This window comes from Priapulus caudatus, unplaced genomic scaffold (assembly GCF_000485595.1).
Source record: "Priapulus caudatus unplaced genomic scaffold, Priapulus_caudatus-5.0.1 Scaffold1026, whole genome shotgun sequence".
NCBI classification, from domain to species: domain Eukaryota; kingdom Metazoa; phylum Priapulida; class Priapulimorpha; order Priapulimorphida; family Priapulidae; genus Priapulus; species Priapulus caudatus.
Genome location: NW_014578087.1, coordinates 83,492 through 101,284, shown reverse-complemented (window position 1 = coordinate 101,284; position 17,793 = coordinate 83,492). Strand labels below are relative to the sequence as shown.

At 45.7% G+C, this 17,793-nt stretch overlaps 1 protein-coding gene across 1 annotated transcript; it reads right to left on the bottom strand.

Annotated features, from left to right (window-relative positions):
- Window positions 1-4,799: 4,799 nt before the first annotated feature.
- LOC106815032 (zinc metalloproteinase nas-4-like) lies at window positions 4,800-15,997 on the bottom strand. The gene is made up of 3 exons (XM_014819455.1): window positions 15,882-15,997; window positions 5,989-6,167; window positions 4,800-5,465 (listed from the first exon to the last, which is right to left on the bottom strand). Exons 1-3 carry the CDS (start codon window positions 15,995-15,997, stop codon window positions 5,236-5,238), a joined length of 525 nt encoding a protein of 174 aa, XP_014674941.1. The 3' UTR covers window positions 4,800-5,235.
- Between the last annotated feature and the right edge of the window lie 1,796 nt (window positions 15,998-17,793).

Sequence of the window (17,793 nt, the reverse complement as noted above, 5' to 3'; positions counted from 1 at the left end):
AGGGAGAGGGGATGGACGAAGTGAGAGAGAGAGATAAGAGCAAGCAGAGAGAGAGGAAAAGAGAGAGAGCGGCGAAGAGAGAGCGGGGGGAGAGAGAGAAGAGAGAGAGAGACGAGCGCTACACGCCGCTAGCGCGCGCAAGAGCTGTATAATAGGTTACAGTAGGCCTATACTACTATATCAGACCGTTTATCATCGTGGATTTTTGCTTCGTTGCTGCGTTTGCACGTCAGTGTTTTACATTAAAAAATATTCGTATACGATTCAAGGCGTGGGAAAGATGTGATGTGGTTTCGCACGAAGCATGATGGAAATGATAAGTTGAGGCATCAGGCGCGTTTCTTGGTCTATATCGCCATAGATATAGACAAAGTCAACGACAAAGTCACGCGCGCCACTATAGAAGAGAAATCATGGAATGGCAAACGTTATTCGTGTTTGAGAATGCCTGCCGCACAGAATATGCGAATTCCATCATGAGCCAGATATGGTCATATATGCAAAGAGGTCGAGTTCAAATCGAACATTAAATTCACTTCACTCGCTATATGGCCCGACCAGTACTGCGGTCAAACACACATATATATATATATATATATATATGTGTCATTCAAAAGAAAATTGTATCGTGTCCTTTATAGACAGGTGTCCGTTCTATAAAGGTTTCCAGTAACAGAGGTTTGACTGTATGAGTGAGTGGACTGAATCTAGCCGGCCATCTATCGTTTTACGAATGCTATCTTCTGTGTTAAAAGAAACTATACGTTCATGTATATATTAGTGTAAATATAGATAAGTACCGATTTCAATTGAGATGCTCATAATGGGTAGAACGTTAGAGTACAATCTCAGTACCGCGCGTGCAGGCGTATTAACTTATACTAGGCATTTTATAGAGATGATGGAAGCGATTTTGTAAATATTGATTATTAAATATGTTATTTATTTTATTTCACAGAAATAGCAGCGTTTCTTCGTCTCTTTAATAATTCCAAAACTCTTCTTCTCTTTAAACATCTTCGTATATTCTCTCACATATTAGTTAGGTGAGCCATGGATAAATATCACAAGCGTGAACCACACTATTACGACTCATATCTAGACCCACACTCGCAAATTTAGTACCGATATATATTATATATAGAGAGAGGGGAAAAAGAAGATGAGATAGATCGACAGATATATAGATGCAGATATGCAAATAGACGCAATATCACGACAGCCGACCCGCTAAGATAATGCCCACAAGTAATGGTAAAAGGTAGGCTGAATACAGACTAGTAGTCCAGAGGATAAGCACATGGATTGTGCACTTTTAGTTAGAACTGTGAAACTTTGCACAGCGTACTACATGAGGTCCTGAAGAATTTCTGATATAGTGCTAAATGAACAGCGCCATCTGGTGGCGTACATCCCCTGGCGTGTTATGATATGTGTGGTCACGCGAGGCCAGAAACTCAGCGTGTGCGGGCTGCGTGAGCTATCAGCCACAAATATTTACCAATAAAAGCGAAGAAATAATAGGGCATGTGATTTAAAATGTCGGCGTTCACGGAACAGCAAAAAGCTCTACTTTTCCTGTTATTAATTCGACGTGTTCGACGTCAACGAACAGCGTCAACGTCAACACGTTACATTTGGACGAGGGAATGGTTGCAGAGAACGGAGAAACGAGGCGTTAATGCCACTCTCTCACAAGAAGTGAGATGTGAGGACCCGGAAACATTTAGACAGTTCCATCGCCTGGATATTCATCACTTCCAGGATGGGTGGGTTTTGGCAATGGTGGGTCCAATAATTCAAAGGAAAAACACCATTATGCAGAACAGCATCAACCCTGGCGAGAGACTATCCGTAACCCTACGGTGTTTAGCAACTGATATGCATGTATATGTGTGTATGTGTGTGTGCGTGCGTGCATGCGTGCGTGCGTGCGTGCGTGCGTGCGTGCGTGTGCACGTACACGTGCGTGCATGCGTGCCTGCGTGCGTGTGCACGTACACGCGCGTGCGTGCATGCGGGCGTGTGCAGGTACACGTTCGTGCGTGCGTGCGTGCGTGTGCACGTACACGTGCGTGCACGCGTGCGTGCGTTCGTGTGCGCGTACACGTGCGTGCATGCGTGCGTGCGTTCGTGTGTGTGCACGTACACGCGCGTGTGCATGTGCACGCGTGTGCATGTGCACGTAGACCTGAGTGCGTGCGTGCGTGTGCACGTACACGTGCGTGCATGAGTGACAGTGTGTGTGTGTGCGTGTGCACGTACGCTTGTATCGAACAATATCACGCATCTGCTTGCTGCCATTGAACCGTTAAACTTTGCATGTGCGCATATGACGTCAATGTTTATAAACATGAAACATCGCTATAGGCATAATACTTCTCGCAATGTAGTGATATGCGAGAAGGTAACTTGTGGCTAGTGTACATCCTGATTGTGTTTTAGCCGAATACATCTAAGCAGACTAATGAAATTTTTTGTACATACCAGTTTGGGACAGTTTCTCCGCAATCTCCTCTAGTGATTGCTGACCTTTATCGCAGTTTTTAAATTCAGGGGAGCGAACATCATATAAACAAGGATAGTCTGGCCAAATTTCAATTAATTTGTCTTCGATTTGAAGGCCCTGAACATGTTCCGTGGGCGCCGACATTTTAAATCACATGCCCTATTCCTGCGCTTTCATTGGTTGGTAAATATTTGTGGCTGAGCTGATAGCTCACGGAGCCCGCACACGCTGAGTTTCTGGCCTCGCGTGGCCACAAATATCAAACACGATAGATATCGGTCTCACAGCCACGCGAGGCCAAAAATCGGGCAGAATCTGCATGCACACGCTGAACTATCTGCTGAGCCAACGGCCTCTTGAGGTCGTTGGATCAGCAGATAGTTCACCGTGTGCGGCGGGCTTNATACATATTGTACAATCTTGTATAATATAGCTCCTTGGTGCTGACATCGATATATACAAACAAAAACACCGGAACGAACCGAAACTGACTGGAAAAGGTCTAGCTTTCAGTCTCGTTTAAATATATAATAAAAATGTTAACGTTTAACCTACTTATTTTGAAGCTATCAATTCACGTTATTTGCAGTATGGAAGCTTACGTGAAAGCCTTATGCTATTGTTTTAATAATATAATTATTATATAGGTGTTGTACAACAGTAGAAGCTAGGCGTTCATAGGCAGCAGGCCTGACTACGCATCCTCATAACCACATGAACAGAAATTAATTAAAAATACTCACACTGTTTCGTCGCATACACAACATACACTTTATTCATGTTAAATAACAACAGATTCAAGCGTGGTATGCTCCGCTCGAAACTTTTGCCAGCTCTATAACGCGCGTATTTCTATAAAGTATTCGGATCCCGTTTCATACACAAAAATGGCTGACCGGTGACCATGACTACGCCACTTGCTGGAATGGTACAATTACACGACAAGACCAATCTTCTTTCTAATGCTTTCTAGACGTCTACGAGGCACCTAATTTGCGTGCATACTGTAAAATAGTGTGCACAAGACAATGCTTTTCTGACGACCTATGCTAATTTACCTTGTTTCCACCAATGCTAATTTACATAGGAATGGCGCTGGTGACGTCGGTCGCCGCTGATAACCAAAATAATTTTCTTTGGCCGAGCTCATCATACGTTCAAACTGGACACGGTCGGGCCGACGGCACGTGTGCATGGTTAAATCCGATTTACAAAATTCACTTTGGTCGCAGGATCGCGCCACCATTACCCACTCATGCTAATGGACATAAAAAATGGCGCTGGGACGTGTGATTGTGGCATGAAAAATGTTCACTCGGCATTCTATCCCCTTATTTCTGACTTTGAAAACAAAGTCAAGATTACTCACTACCCGAGCCTCGTCGTAATCCTATACAGCGATATATTATTTGTAGAAAATTTTGAGGTATGAATTCTGATAATATGAAACAAATCTTTTAAGATTATTGTTGTGCTCACTGACCACACTTCAAAAATTTCACATTTCCACTGGTCACTCCCGGCGTGATAAGTATCGGTAGGTGTTATATAGTGCCAACCCTATATGCCATAAATGGTGACGTTTCGTTCGACCTTGAAGTAATCAGTCAGAATGATTATTCCAAGGTTCGACGAATAACTGCATTGTTATAACTGCAGTAGAATTAATATTGTCACCGTTAGATTTGGTTTTGAAATTCGTGGTTTTCTTGGCGTCACACGATGGTTGACGGTGTCACGATTTACGCCTTACCATTATAACGTATTTGTATCAGTACAGATATATTTGTGGTATTAATCGTTGTGTTTAGAATAAAGGGATTGGCTACGAAAAATTATCGTATCGTATATACATAGCGAAAGCTCCATCCGTCCATGCTGAGATTAGGGTTTTAACTACGTTCAAAATGTTCTTTTCATGCAGAAAATGTGGTGGAGGGCGGAATTTTAGTGCCAACTTCAAAAGGACTATGCCAGATAAATGTACAATTCAGGCAGTTGTCACCCACTTCCATACAGTATAGGTACGATAACCCATAGGCCTAGGGTATGCATTTCCACTTTAACCTCTGACTATAGGCGCCCTTCCATCACATTCCTATTACCTTATATAAATTTGCATGTAATAATTTGTATTGGTAATATTATGTGTAATAGTGGATCAATAATAGTATTATATTTAGCCATACGAACGCCTCCTCACGCATAGAATGACATGCATATCCAATGATTTTGCATCAGTAATTAATGTATGTGTTTATTTTTGTATATTCGCAGCAAAACCATCATTTACATAAACCAAACCCGCGTGAAACGGTGACTATAATCACACATAACAGTAACCATAGAACTTATTTACTATCAATTTCAATCATGTTTCTTTTAATAATTTATCATAATTATTACAAAATGGTACGTGGATGCTTTATAAGCGCCAATCGTGCTGTCGTTGTCACGGGTTTGCAGGTATTACTACCTATTAATCAACGTTCAACGCAAATTCATCGTTATTGTGGCTCACTAAAAACATATATGCTCATGATCACGGCGTTATAGGCAAGCGTGTGATTATTTTTGCTTTATAGAGACAGGGGTGTGATCATGTGACTAGCACAGATTTATAGGCTGCTGTGCGATTGATTATCATAGGTATATAGATAGGTGTACGTGATCATCATCGATTTATAGAGAGATGCATTTATGACCCGCGAGAGGTGTAGGCTATACTAAGCGGGAATACGACAACCGTACATTGCGTTTAGCTTGGCGATGTCGGTATAGGAGAAGCCGTCTCGTTGTCCGATTTCGTATCCAATCTCCTGCAGCGGTTTGATGGTTGGCTTGCCATTGGAGGTGAAGGCGTAGGCGCTGTAGTGCATTATCGAGTAGTAGTCGTACATCTCGCTAAACTGCGTCACCGTAGCCACGTCGTACTTTTTGAAGTTGTGCTCAAACCCTGGTGAAGAATAAACTCTAGTCGTGCCATATTCGACGTGTTGCGTACGATTACACTATGTACACTACGCACGTGTCACTACTACTATATACTACTATACTACCGGGATATTATTCCAGACGTAATGCATTCTATTGTACCTACATATTATCAGGAGTGAATTATAGAGTCTATTATCCACTCTTGATATTATAATACGCTAACTACACCACATAAATAGTGTGTAATACCAGCACGCGGGGGGTTCTGCTAAAGTAGGACGAGGGGCGGAATGTGTAGCTGGGTTTGTAAGATTCATGCAGCGGCAACGGGCAGTACGGTAGCAGTACGTGGATTGAGAGCGTGAATGTAGCTGCGGCGGGAAAGTTTGTCAACATGAAGGGGGTAGCAGTGGGAAAGTTCGTATTCATGACGCCGTCAGTGTTCCTGTCGTTACAACCGCTACCTGTTCACCAACTATCGTGTCTGGCCTAGCAACCGCTATCTGTTCACCAACTATCGTGTCTGGGATAGCAACCGTTACCTGGTTCAATGTTGTCCCAGATAATTTCCACCCAGTTATCTCTGTCGTGTGTGCTGTGCTGATGGTGGAAGCCTAGAGCGTGTAGAAATTCGTGGATGATACTGCCGTAGCGATTGATGCAGTAAGAGGTGAGCCCCAGCTCCTGCGCGCCACCAGTTCTTCCGACATTCGAGAAACAGCTATAAAAAGAAGGGATTCTCCATATACATGTATGTATTACACGCGCAAACGTCTGCACGCGTCCCACCACTTATGCACGCATTCATACGTACGTACACCCCACACGCACACGCAAACACACACGCACACACACAAAAGCGGCGTCTACACTATAGACTAAATCCCGGGTTTTTAAAACGCGCGTTTTCGGTGATACAGCGTCTACACTGTCAAAAACCCACCTTCCGTCAATGCCGGGTTTTAAGTATTTCGGTTGTATCAAGCATATCCCCGGTATGGTTGCGCCACCTGTAGCCGAGTCTGGCGTGCAGCTAAAACGCGGGGTTTCTGTCATGTTCTGTCTACACTACGGCGCTCGACTAAAACGCGGGTTTTAGCAGAGCAAAACCCGACAATATTTAGCGGCAACACACTATAGACTAAAACCCGGGTTTTTAAAACCCGCGTTTTAGTAAAACGCGCGTTTTCGGTGGTGCAGTGTCTACACTATAGACTAAAACCCGGGTTTTTAAAACCCGCGTTTTAGTAAAACGCGCGTTTTTGGTGGTGCAGCGTCTACACTGTCAAAAACCCACCTTCCGTGAATGCACCCATCTAGTACTGAGTGGTGGGATACATAGCTAAAACGCGGGTTTTCTGTCATGTTCTGTCTACACTACGGCGCTCGACTAAAACGCGGGTTTTAGCAGAGCAAAACCCGGCAATATTGCCGGGTCTGTAAAACCCGCGTTTTTACAAAACCCACCTCTAAAACCTGCGTTTTAGCAACAGTGGAGATGCGGTAAACCCGGGTTTTAGCATAGTGTAGACGCCGCTAAACGCGCATTCTTCTCCACATTCATTATGATCATCCAATGGATCTAGACAAAGTTGTCAACATGTACTCCAGACAACACTCCAGACGTCTGGAGCTAGACTCATTAATTACACGATAATTATCCAGTACACGTATATGTATCATTCCCGCAGTATAGTGAGAATGAAGTAAGAAATAATTAATTTAGCATTGTGTATGTTTAATGTTATGGTTATATGTTTGTGTATTTGTTCCTATGTTTCGATAGTATAAAGTTCCACTGCTGTTGTAATAAGAACCCCCTCCCACACACTTTTTTTTAGGCTGGCTACGCCCCTGGTGTGTGTGTGTGTGTGCGCGCGCGTGTGTGTGTGTGTGTGTGCGTGCGTGCGCGTGTGTGCGTGCGTGTGTAAATTGAGCGTTCTTAGTTCACTGCTGTAGGTATGCGGTTGATTGGCTCTGTATTTTAGAATATAGCCAAAGTAAGGAGGATATGAGACCTCATATACGAAAACATTCCATTCAATAGAATTCCGGTGTACATACGCTGTAGTGTAAGAGAATATAGTTAACATGTTTTGTCGACAACAGAGGGCGCGCGTACAATGGACTTGACTGGAGTAAGGAGCTAAATATAACAAATAAAATAAACAGCTAATAAAATAAAATAAAATAACAGCTAAATAAAAATAAATAGTTATATTTAGCTCCTTGGACTGGAGTACCCACTGATCTCTGTAATAAAATTATAGAGATCACTGGGAGTACCGCGAGCATAATGAGCGCGCCTACCTATCTACGACATGTACTACATGTACGAGAGTGACGAACAAACACACACGCACACACACACACACACACACACACACACACACACACACACACACACACACACACACACACCACCGCTGCGCTGCTTGCTGGCAAGGCTTACTTGAGAGCCGTACCACGGGCGACTAATAGTTATGCAATGGACGCCGGGCCACAGGCCGCATCTATACGTTCGTGCCCTCAATCAGCCCGTCTTTCTGCGTCGCTGGTTAGATATAGGCGGACACGAACCGAACACGCTACAAACCTTTACTAAAATAAACAAGATCTATGTTATTTATTCTATGTGCATTATCACTTTTACCATTATCGACCATATCATCCATCTTTCGCCGCAATTCTCCATACTCCAATATTTATCCTATCCTTAATTCCATTCATCATCCATCAATGCGTCGTGTCGTCGTCAAGTTGCCGTCATGTCTTCGCCACTCCATCATTCACCATTCACAAATAATGTAAAATCGATAACGCCCTATAGTAGTCTTACCTGCCCACAGTCCATCCATCATGCCGCAACTATCGGATCATCCAATCGAGCATCTCACGTCGGATCGCTTCATAGTCTACCAATAATAATCAAATCAGAGATCCATCCTAATCATCGCATCATCCTCAGTTCCATCTAACTCCATTCTTTAATAGACCGGGGTGTTCGCGAGTTCAACGCACTGCTCGGTGAGTGTTTTCCTATGAGGCTCGCTCCCCGTCATCTCCCCGTCCAGCGAACTACCCCCCGCCGCGAAGACGGATACACACCCCAGAAAGCCGCGGTGGGCCCTTTGAATGAAAATGAAATTGTCATTAAAGCTATCTATCAATCACGCTGACTAACGTTTAGCCGCAAAAACCTTCCTCTTCCGCCGCACTGCAGCTCCGTCCGCCGGGCCGTGAGCATCAGCTATTGACGCCAGCCGATGACGTTGGTGATAGCATTGAGGTGAGCGGGCGGAAAACAGGCAAACTCCCACTAATCCTATGTGGTTACAGAATATAGAATTGCGCTTTGCCGATGATAGCAATAGGCTAAATCAAGTTCTAGACCCCGCCTTGCTCTTGCTACAGACTGCTATAACAAACATAAAAACAGATCGCATCTGCGTTTTCGTTCCGCCGCTCAAACAGGACGGAATGAACGCTTCCGTGAGCGCTATCGCAATGCATCAATCACCATAAATCAAATGACTGTTACTGTAAGCCGAGCGCGTGTACACACCAGCCAGAGCAACGACAAGCCGCTCCGCCTTCATGTGAAAACTGTTCCGTTAGTAGTCTGTTATGACACGGTATCTATGAGTCTGAAGCGGACCGTCGTTCTTCGCCGAATCCGGCCGTCGGAGAAGCAATCTTTGTATATGACTCATCGCCTTGCAATCCGCCGCCTAGCCCCGCTACACATAATACTACGTCCATCCGTCATCCACCTCCTGATTCGATTACCTATTCGTCATCTATCCTCCACACATCGTTACCACCACCATCACCAAAATCCTCGTCGGAAGGCTCACTAAATTAATCTGGGTTGCCACTTTTAACTCACTCAGGCTTTCCTATCGCGAGTCATCGCATCGCTCCTTGTATCCTAGTCACGAGGCCTTATATCGAGCTGAAGGGCTTGCCATACAGACTCGGTGGTCCTGTGTTCCCATCAGCCGACTTCATCACGATGTTGAAGCTCTTTTCATATTACATTGAATAGACGCCTTAGCGAATCCATGTCCAGAGTCGCGTAGAGCCCATCCTGATCTTGCCAATAGGTTCTGGACATCATGAATCGTTATCGTCCATCCAATCCATTTGGTGATGGCAGGGGGACATCCCACAGACGCTCGGTATGTTTGTGGAGCGTTTTTCTAATATTGAACGAGCCCTTCAGCGAATCGCCTAGGCGCATGGCCATCCACCCACCCTAATCCAGTGCCAAGTCCATCCCATCATCACTCCACTTCTGTGCACTAAGTGTCCCAAGGCCTCCATCTAGTCCATCCATCCATCCATGCGCATCTCGAATACCATCGTGCCATCCATCCTAGTCAATCCTCCACTCCGATCGCATCCATTCCATCCATCCAGTCCGATCCAGTTCCTAGTATGGCGCAGATTGGCGGCGAGATACCATTCTCTATACAAGAACTCCTCAGTGCCAGGTCTATTATGTCTTGTGCGCACAGCTGCTTTTATCCATCATATACCAATACTATTACAATGCCAAGTCCACGTTTCCATCCATCTACTCACATCCTGCCGAGTCCAATCCAAGTCTCCGATGTCCAACACTATACCACCGATCTATCACAATGCACCCTCTCGATCAGTCGATTCCCTAGTCATCATACTAATGCATCCATGGCTCCTGCTGTCTGTCTTGTATCGCGTACTCGTGGTGTACTCGTCGCCGTCCGCGTCCGTCCTTCCGGTCTGTCCGTCGTCCGTACTGTTTTCCGCCCGTGCGTCTTATCCATCCGTCGCATGGCAGGGACTTATCACAGATCCTACGCTATGCGCATCCCCTGCCTTTGTGGTAGCGTTTTTTGATAATGATTAAGAATGATAAACTTCGCATTTTATACCTTTTACTTTTACATGCCATACTACTCCTATTGCCGAGTGCCCATTCATCGAAATCAATCAGTCCCCATTAATCGAAATAATCGATCTATCTAGTCCATGGGCAGATCACTGTAAGGGTTTGTCTGTCTAGCACATGAGGTGCTCATTGCGGATGCCAGAGCATCGGAGCTATATCGTGCTCGATGGTAAGAATCGTCACGTGTTTTTCGTAATTAGACTTCCTCAGTCTGATATACACTATATTGATCGTTGCTGTTAGCTGGCTCTCTGTTTACCGACGCATAGCATCAATCACCACACACAGGGCACAGCGCACACGGCTGCTATGTTGGAACTGGTCAGCCAAGGAAGTATGCAATAATATATGTGCACATAATATGAGATCTATAGTTGTAACAACCGTGATGATTCAGTTGTGGCTTTCGTCCATCGCGGGTAAACGCTTCGTCGACACAGGCACAGTTTATGTCAAGACCATACATAAGGTAAAACTATCTTCCATAGCCTCGAGCGGTTTGTTTAGCTTTAAACACGTAGAAAAGGCCGCGCACATAATAATGTTATCTGGGGAAAACCCCCGAAAAGCAGCTATTTATCCTTATTAGGTAGGTTCGTTTGCCAGTCTTGAATTGCCAATGTAGGATAACATAGTGATTTAAACAAGATTGCACAATTTCTACGTACCGAGTACACATATACGAAGCAATAATAAAGTTATTATGAACTGTAAGTTTGAGACAAGGATTTTAAATTTTCTATACATTGAATAGGGTTATTGGTGGCCGCAATGGAAACTTCGGCACTTCGATGTTCCTCCTAGTATAGAGTGGGATCTACTGGCATCCGCACCACGATTTTAGAAAAATCGCCCATAACCGCAGCGAGCTATGTGTACGCATCACAACATGCAGCGAATGCGAGAAAAATCCGATGTGCGGACTTATTCTAGTTGTGGCGCTGTATAATTTTGATCATAAGAAACGCAATGCTCAATGACTCGCCGCCAGTCCGACTATAGCCGCTGAGCTTGGATAGGTTCAGCGCGCTGTTCACACGATATTACGGAAGATACAAACCCAACACGCAGAGCGGGATTCAGGTGCAAGCATTGGCAGCTGCATGTTGGTCTAGTGCTCCTCTCTCGCAGTGGTTAGTGATTTGTGTTGTGTTTGACTCGCTTGTGATTTACGATGCACTGCATAATCATTTTCTGCACGACGCGTCAGAATATGTGTACCCTTGCATCCTTTCTATATACATTATAGTCTCGAGTAGCGATCAGCTTGCGGCATACGTATCGTATATGGATTCGCGCGGTGTTACGGTACACATTAGATAGTCGGTGCTAGCGCAGCCAGCGCAATAGCGCGCCGTGCACTCTTTCCGTGGGAGTAATTTCATGTCCGCAGCCAGAGTGTGTCCACCTTCTTTTTTTCCTCACCAATTGTCCGTTCTTTGGTCAACGATATCTTCTAGATTCTTTCGCATTACAGTTACCATTCGGGTGGTAGCAGAGAGTCCAGTGCCATATTCTGTGTTCTAGACACCCGCACGCAATGAGACACATCTTGAAGGCGAGCGTTTGTGATTTAGTTCGTTGAGTATAGGAAATCGAACTACATTTCTGACGCAATAACGGATGTGTAAAACTTGGTGGTTGCCTCACTTGTGGTGTTTTTCCTATAGCGATGTCGGGTTGGATGTGCGTGTGAAGGGCCGGGCCGGTTGGGCTGGCTGGTGCGGTGTTGTACTGTGTTCCAACACGGACGTCATCAAGTCGATGATGTCACTGCGGTGCCCGGGTTGTAGGGCACATGAGGGGGAACTTCGCGAGTGTAGTTTCAGATTTCCACTTTTTTGCTAAGATATCTGAAAAAAGCTATCCACACACAATATAACACATAATTTCCACACCACACACACAACGCACGCGACAGCGCATCACGGCACACTCGACGGCGCATGAACGGATGTATGAGCCCCTTACCCACACATGCCAGCCAACGATGCCCGACCGCCACGTCGCTGCATGCGACCTGGCACTGCTAACAAATGCGCCTACGTCAGTATGCTCGCGGTACGCTGACCGTGGGCCACGCGATCTGCGCGCCGTGCAGCGTCGACATTGTGCACCACCGTACGGCCAGCGCGCGGGCGCGACACACACACAGCATTGCACACACACACACACACACTACGGCAACATTACTCACAATACCACATGGGTAGGATTTGAGTCGTGTTACTAGTTGCGACGCGGTGTATATAGAACTACCTGTTACTACAGCGAGGTGGGCAGTGTGCTCTCGGTCTGCTCCGTGTTGAGGTCCGGAGTGTCGGGCTATGAGTGCTATGTTTGCTCATGCACTCTGGTAGGAAGCATCGCGAACTGGGCGAGAGAGGAGTGTTTTGGTGAACGCATGGTCGTGCGGCCTCCTCGGCGGCTGCCCGCGAATATACCCAGGCTCTGCTCGATATCGTCCTCGGCATTATATTAATTGGACGTGCTCAGGTTGGGACATTACTGCTCTGCGGAGGAGAACAGCGTAATATGTGCTTATGTCCGCGGCCTAAGGTATCAGGGCTCATACTAGCTCACCGCAGGATTAGCTAGCGTCTCATAGATAATGGTCGCAATTACTCCTCTTGATATGTGAAAATTGTACAGTATTGTATAGTGTATAAACTGCGTCTTGAGTGCTGCATTGTTTTTCTACAGTCAGACGTGGTGGAAAAATATGTCTAGTTAGGTTGTCTTAATCTTAATAGCGAATATAAAAGTATAGCCTAGTTATATCGAGAATAGTGATCAGTGAGGACTTAAGGGTCGATGCGAACTGATTCAGATACGAGAGACTAGTTTTAAGTGTGAGTTTTGTGTAGTATAGAGCGTTCATACTATAAAGCGATCTAATACACAGCCCATGCTCTCTCTCAGAACCATCGTGCCGGTAGGTGGTATGGGTAGCTGTGTTACTGACATATGATAGCTAAACCCCCGTGTATCAGACATCGTACGTAGGCCTACTTCATGTTGTACTGGTACCTGAGCACATATATCAGCTAAACCCCCGTACGGTATCCAGACACTCGTACGTAGGCGCACGCACTCCTCCAGGCTTGATCGTAGTCTATGTTCAACCTGAGCACACAATCATATAATAGACATAAACCACACACACCAGCACATCAGCCCACACAGGCTGTAACTCAAAGACATGCATACGCACAATAGGAACCACACTAACATCCGTAGATGGTAATCACGGTAACACCTATACACTAAAAGCTCAATATTATTGCGCTAAACCCCCGTGTGTGCAGACAATCGTAATCGATAGCCTACTCATGTAGGTATGCTTAACTGACATTATATAGGCATATAACCCGTGCTTATGACAGATCGTTTACGGACCTAGGTCGTGACTCATGTTAGTGTATGTTATGCTGACATGAATATAGCCTAAACCCCGTGTATCAGATCATTGTACGTAGGCCTACTTCATGTAGTAATGTTACTGGACATATAATATAGCTAAACTTGCCCGTGTATCAGTATAATAGTAACAGTCAAGGGGCCTGAACTGCTCTCATGTTAGGTAGTGTGTGACCTGAGCCATAGAATTGATAGCTAAAAGCCCCGTGTACAGACATCGTACGTAGGCGGTAAAATTGTCTAAGTGTGACAAATCTAGCTGACCCACTAATAATACGAGCGATAACACGCACCGCCGTCTGTGATCACGCATGGACATATGTGGTATGGTACGTTAGGTAGGGCTGATATCTTTCGATGTTGTAGTGTATTGTGAGCTGACGTATATAGGCTAATAACCCCGTGTATCAGACATGGCGTACGTAGCACGCACCTAGTCATGTAGTATTGGTTACTGACATATATAGCTAAACGACTCGCCGGTGTATTCAGACATCCGTACGTATCCTACTCCATGTAGTATGTTACTGATGTCGTATATAGCTAAAACCCGTGTATCAGATATCGGTTCACGTAAGGGCCTAGCTTCAGAGCTGGTTAATGTGGTCACGTGGTGACGCATGCGTATCTATAGAAACCCCGTGCTATCAGACATCGCTACGGTAGGCCGTACTCACTGTAGTATGTTACTGACATCAGATGTGTATGTGATCGTGAATATGCTGCCTTGTGTGCTTATTCAGACATTACTGTACTGGTTAGTGACTCTGTGCTTTCAGTGGTGTGAGGTATAATTGTGTAGTGACAATATTATACGCTTAAAACCACGCGTGTACATCAGACATCGTACGTGTCAGGTCGCTACGTATGTCGATGTGTCAATGTTGATTTATAATGTGCTCGTAGTTTATTGAGTGTAAAACCCTCGGTGTACGTCAGACTTCGTACAGTTGTGGCCGTACTCTGAATAGTTTGTTAGGTAATTGTTTTGTATATGTGGATGTACATATATAGCTAGAACCGCCGTGTATCAGACATGTACGGTAGGCCTACTCACTGTAGTCTGTTACTGAGCATAATATTAGCCTGAAATGTCCCGTGATCAAGACAATCGTTACGCTCGTCCCTATCGTTCGATATTGATGTGTTTGTGTTTAATCGTGTGGCTATGATGTAATTGTGGGAGTGTAATGTGTATGTGTAGTGTGTATCGATGTATGTTATGTGTGGCGGTGCCTGTATGTGTATGTGTGTATGGTGCCTACTGTGTATGTGTATTGTATGCTGGGATGGTGATACCTGGCTCGCTGATGGTGTGATGGCTGCGTATGTGTATGTGTATGTGGTGATGTGGCTGGTGTTGTGCCCGTGTGGAGTATGGCTGTATGGGTGTTGTCGGTGTGTGTGTCGCTCGGCGTGTGTGTGTGTGTGTCGCTCGGCGGGCCGTCGGTGCTGGCCCGTGCCCTGTTCGCGCGTGGGGCCGTTCCTCCGTGTGTCGCGCGGTGACGTAGTTGCCCAGATGTAAAATTGTGGTATGTGTGTTGTGGGGGTGTGTAGCGAGCGCGTGGGCGTTGTTTGTATTGTGGGCTGCGCCATGCCCGTATGTGGTGTGTGAATGCGCGGTTTTTGTCGTGCGTCTGGCGCCGCACAGTGTAGGTGTGATTGTGTGTAGCGTCGCGGTGTGGTGGGAAATTTATTGACAACGGGAGGTGTAACCGTTGCCCGCCGCCGGTCTCAGACTGACTTTGCAAAGATAATATATCTATCAATAACTACTGCAATGCATCTTTGCTTTTATTTAAGGAAATTGGAATTATGTATTGATGCTTTCTAAAGCCAGGAATGATGGTTTCACAATAATATCAAAATAAAGCTCGCAAATTGTATCAATAAAATTAGCCCATAATTCTCTTTTTTTGAAAAGATTGGTCACTCTCACACTTTAAGGAAAAAATTTCAGATCTTTACATATTATTCTAGATTTTTTAGACAACGTTTTTTGAAAACAATTATCTGATTACATGCACTCGAGTCTTCTAAAGTATCAGTATATATCGCACGATACACATGACGACATACCGGAGAACGCGGCCGATCTCGGCCAGAAGTTCGTGTTGGAAGAGCCGCCGCGCGCGACTATATAAGCTAAACGCTCCCGTGTATCCGAGACAGTTCAGTACCGTGAGAGTGCCCATACTCAATTCGTTAGCGTAGATCGTTAAGTCGTCACGATATGATATAGCTAACGTAACAACTCTCGTGGTACTTCAGAATAGTAATCAGGCTATCGGTGAACGGTGAGGGCGCGGTGGCGGGGGCCGAGGAGACGTCTTCGGCCTCGCAGATGGTGTGTGTTATGTTCAGGCGGGCCGCTGGGATACAGGGAGACGCCGGGGTGTTGGAGCGACGACTCGCTCTCTCTCGTAGGCTTGTGCCTAGGTGCATTTAGGCTCATGTTAGTATTGATTACTGACATATTATATAGCTAGGAAATCGCTCGCTCCGTGTATCGATGACGCTCGTGGTGTCGTTAGTGCCTCACTCATGTACGACATAAGAGAAGGCATAGTGAAAAGATGTGTGTGGTAAGCACTTGAATGTGTGTCTGGTGTGTGTGATGTAGATATAGTAGCTAAACGCCCGTGTATCGGAGACATTCGCTACTGGCCCTAGCGGCTCCCTACCTCATGTGTGAGTGTATTGTTGATGCTGCATATCATAGCTAAACCACCGTGTATCAGTGAACTGTCGCTGTGCTTGAGCTGGAGCGTGCGTTAGTTGTTGGAGTCAGGCGGACGACTCGTCGTGACGTAGGGCCTACTCATGTAGTATGGTTACTGACGTAGTATAGTATAAGCCCGTGTATCAGGACAATCGTACGTAGCCTTACTCATGTGAGTATGTTGACTGACATTAATAGTAGCTGAAGACGCGGGCGTCCGTATGCAGACATCCGTCACGTAGTTCCTTACTCATTGTTAGTATGTTACTGACATATTATAGCGTAGTAACCCCGTGGTATCAGACATCGTAGTAGGCGCTACTCGATGGTAGTATGGTTCACTGACACTGATATAGACTAAACTCCCGTGTTATCAGCAATCCGCTACGCTAGTCCTACTCATTGGAGTATGTAATACTCGGAAATATATAGTAAACTGCTCCCCCGGTGTAGGTCGGAGGGACGCTCGTGTAAGGCCTACTCCATGTAGTATGTTACTGCACATATACTAGCTAAAATCTCCCCGTGTATCTAGACATCGTACGTAGTTCCTACTCATGTAGTTATGTTACTGACATTGATAAAGGTGAGAGAGGACCCCGTGTATTCAGACAGTCGTACGTAGGGCCGTAGAGCTCACTCGCTCCCCTCGTATGTTGAACCTGACATATATACGGGCGTAATACCGCGCGTTGTGATCGAGGTGCGTACGTCAGGGCCTACTGCTGGGTAGGTATGGCTTTTACGTGACGGTATATGAGCTTAACCCCGTGTAATCAAATCATGTACGTAGCGCGCTGACCTCATGTAGTGTGTTAATCGGTCATCACTTATAGCTAAAGCCTCCGGTGTAGTTTGAGACGATAAGTAAACGTTAGGGTGCTGACTACTTGATCATTGACTGTTATTTACATACTATAGCTAACCCCCGCTGTATCCAGGACTCGTCTCACCGTCTGCTAGGGTGCGGTTGCTTCTGATCGTGCGCTGCCATCTGATCTCTGGTCACTTTTGCTACGCTGGTTACGTCGAGCAATATTCCTTACTTCGACTGCTCTGTGGGGGCCGCGCGCGTGTGGCCGGACGTGGTTTCACTTGCTGTACCCTCGTGTGTAGGCCTATCTGGGGAGGGATCTTTCTCCCCGGTGTTATAGTGCCGTGTTTCGGTCTCGTCGCTTTCGCGGGGCCTCGTGCTCCGCCGCGTCTTCCCGCTGGCCGGGTTGTGGTGTTGTGAGAGAACTCTCGCGGTGTTAGTAGCGGCTCATTAGT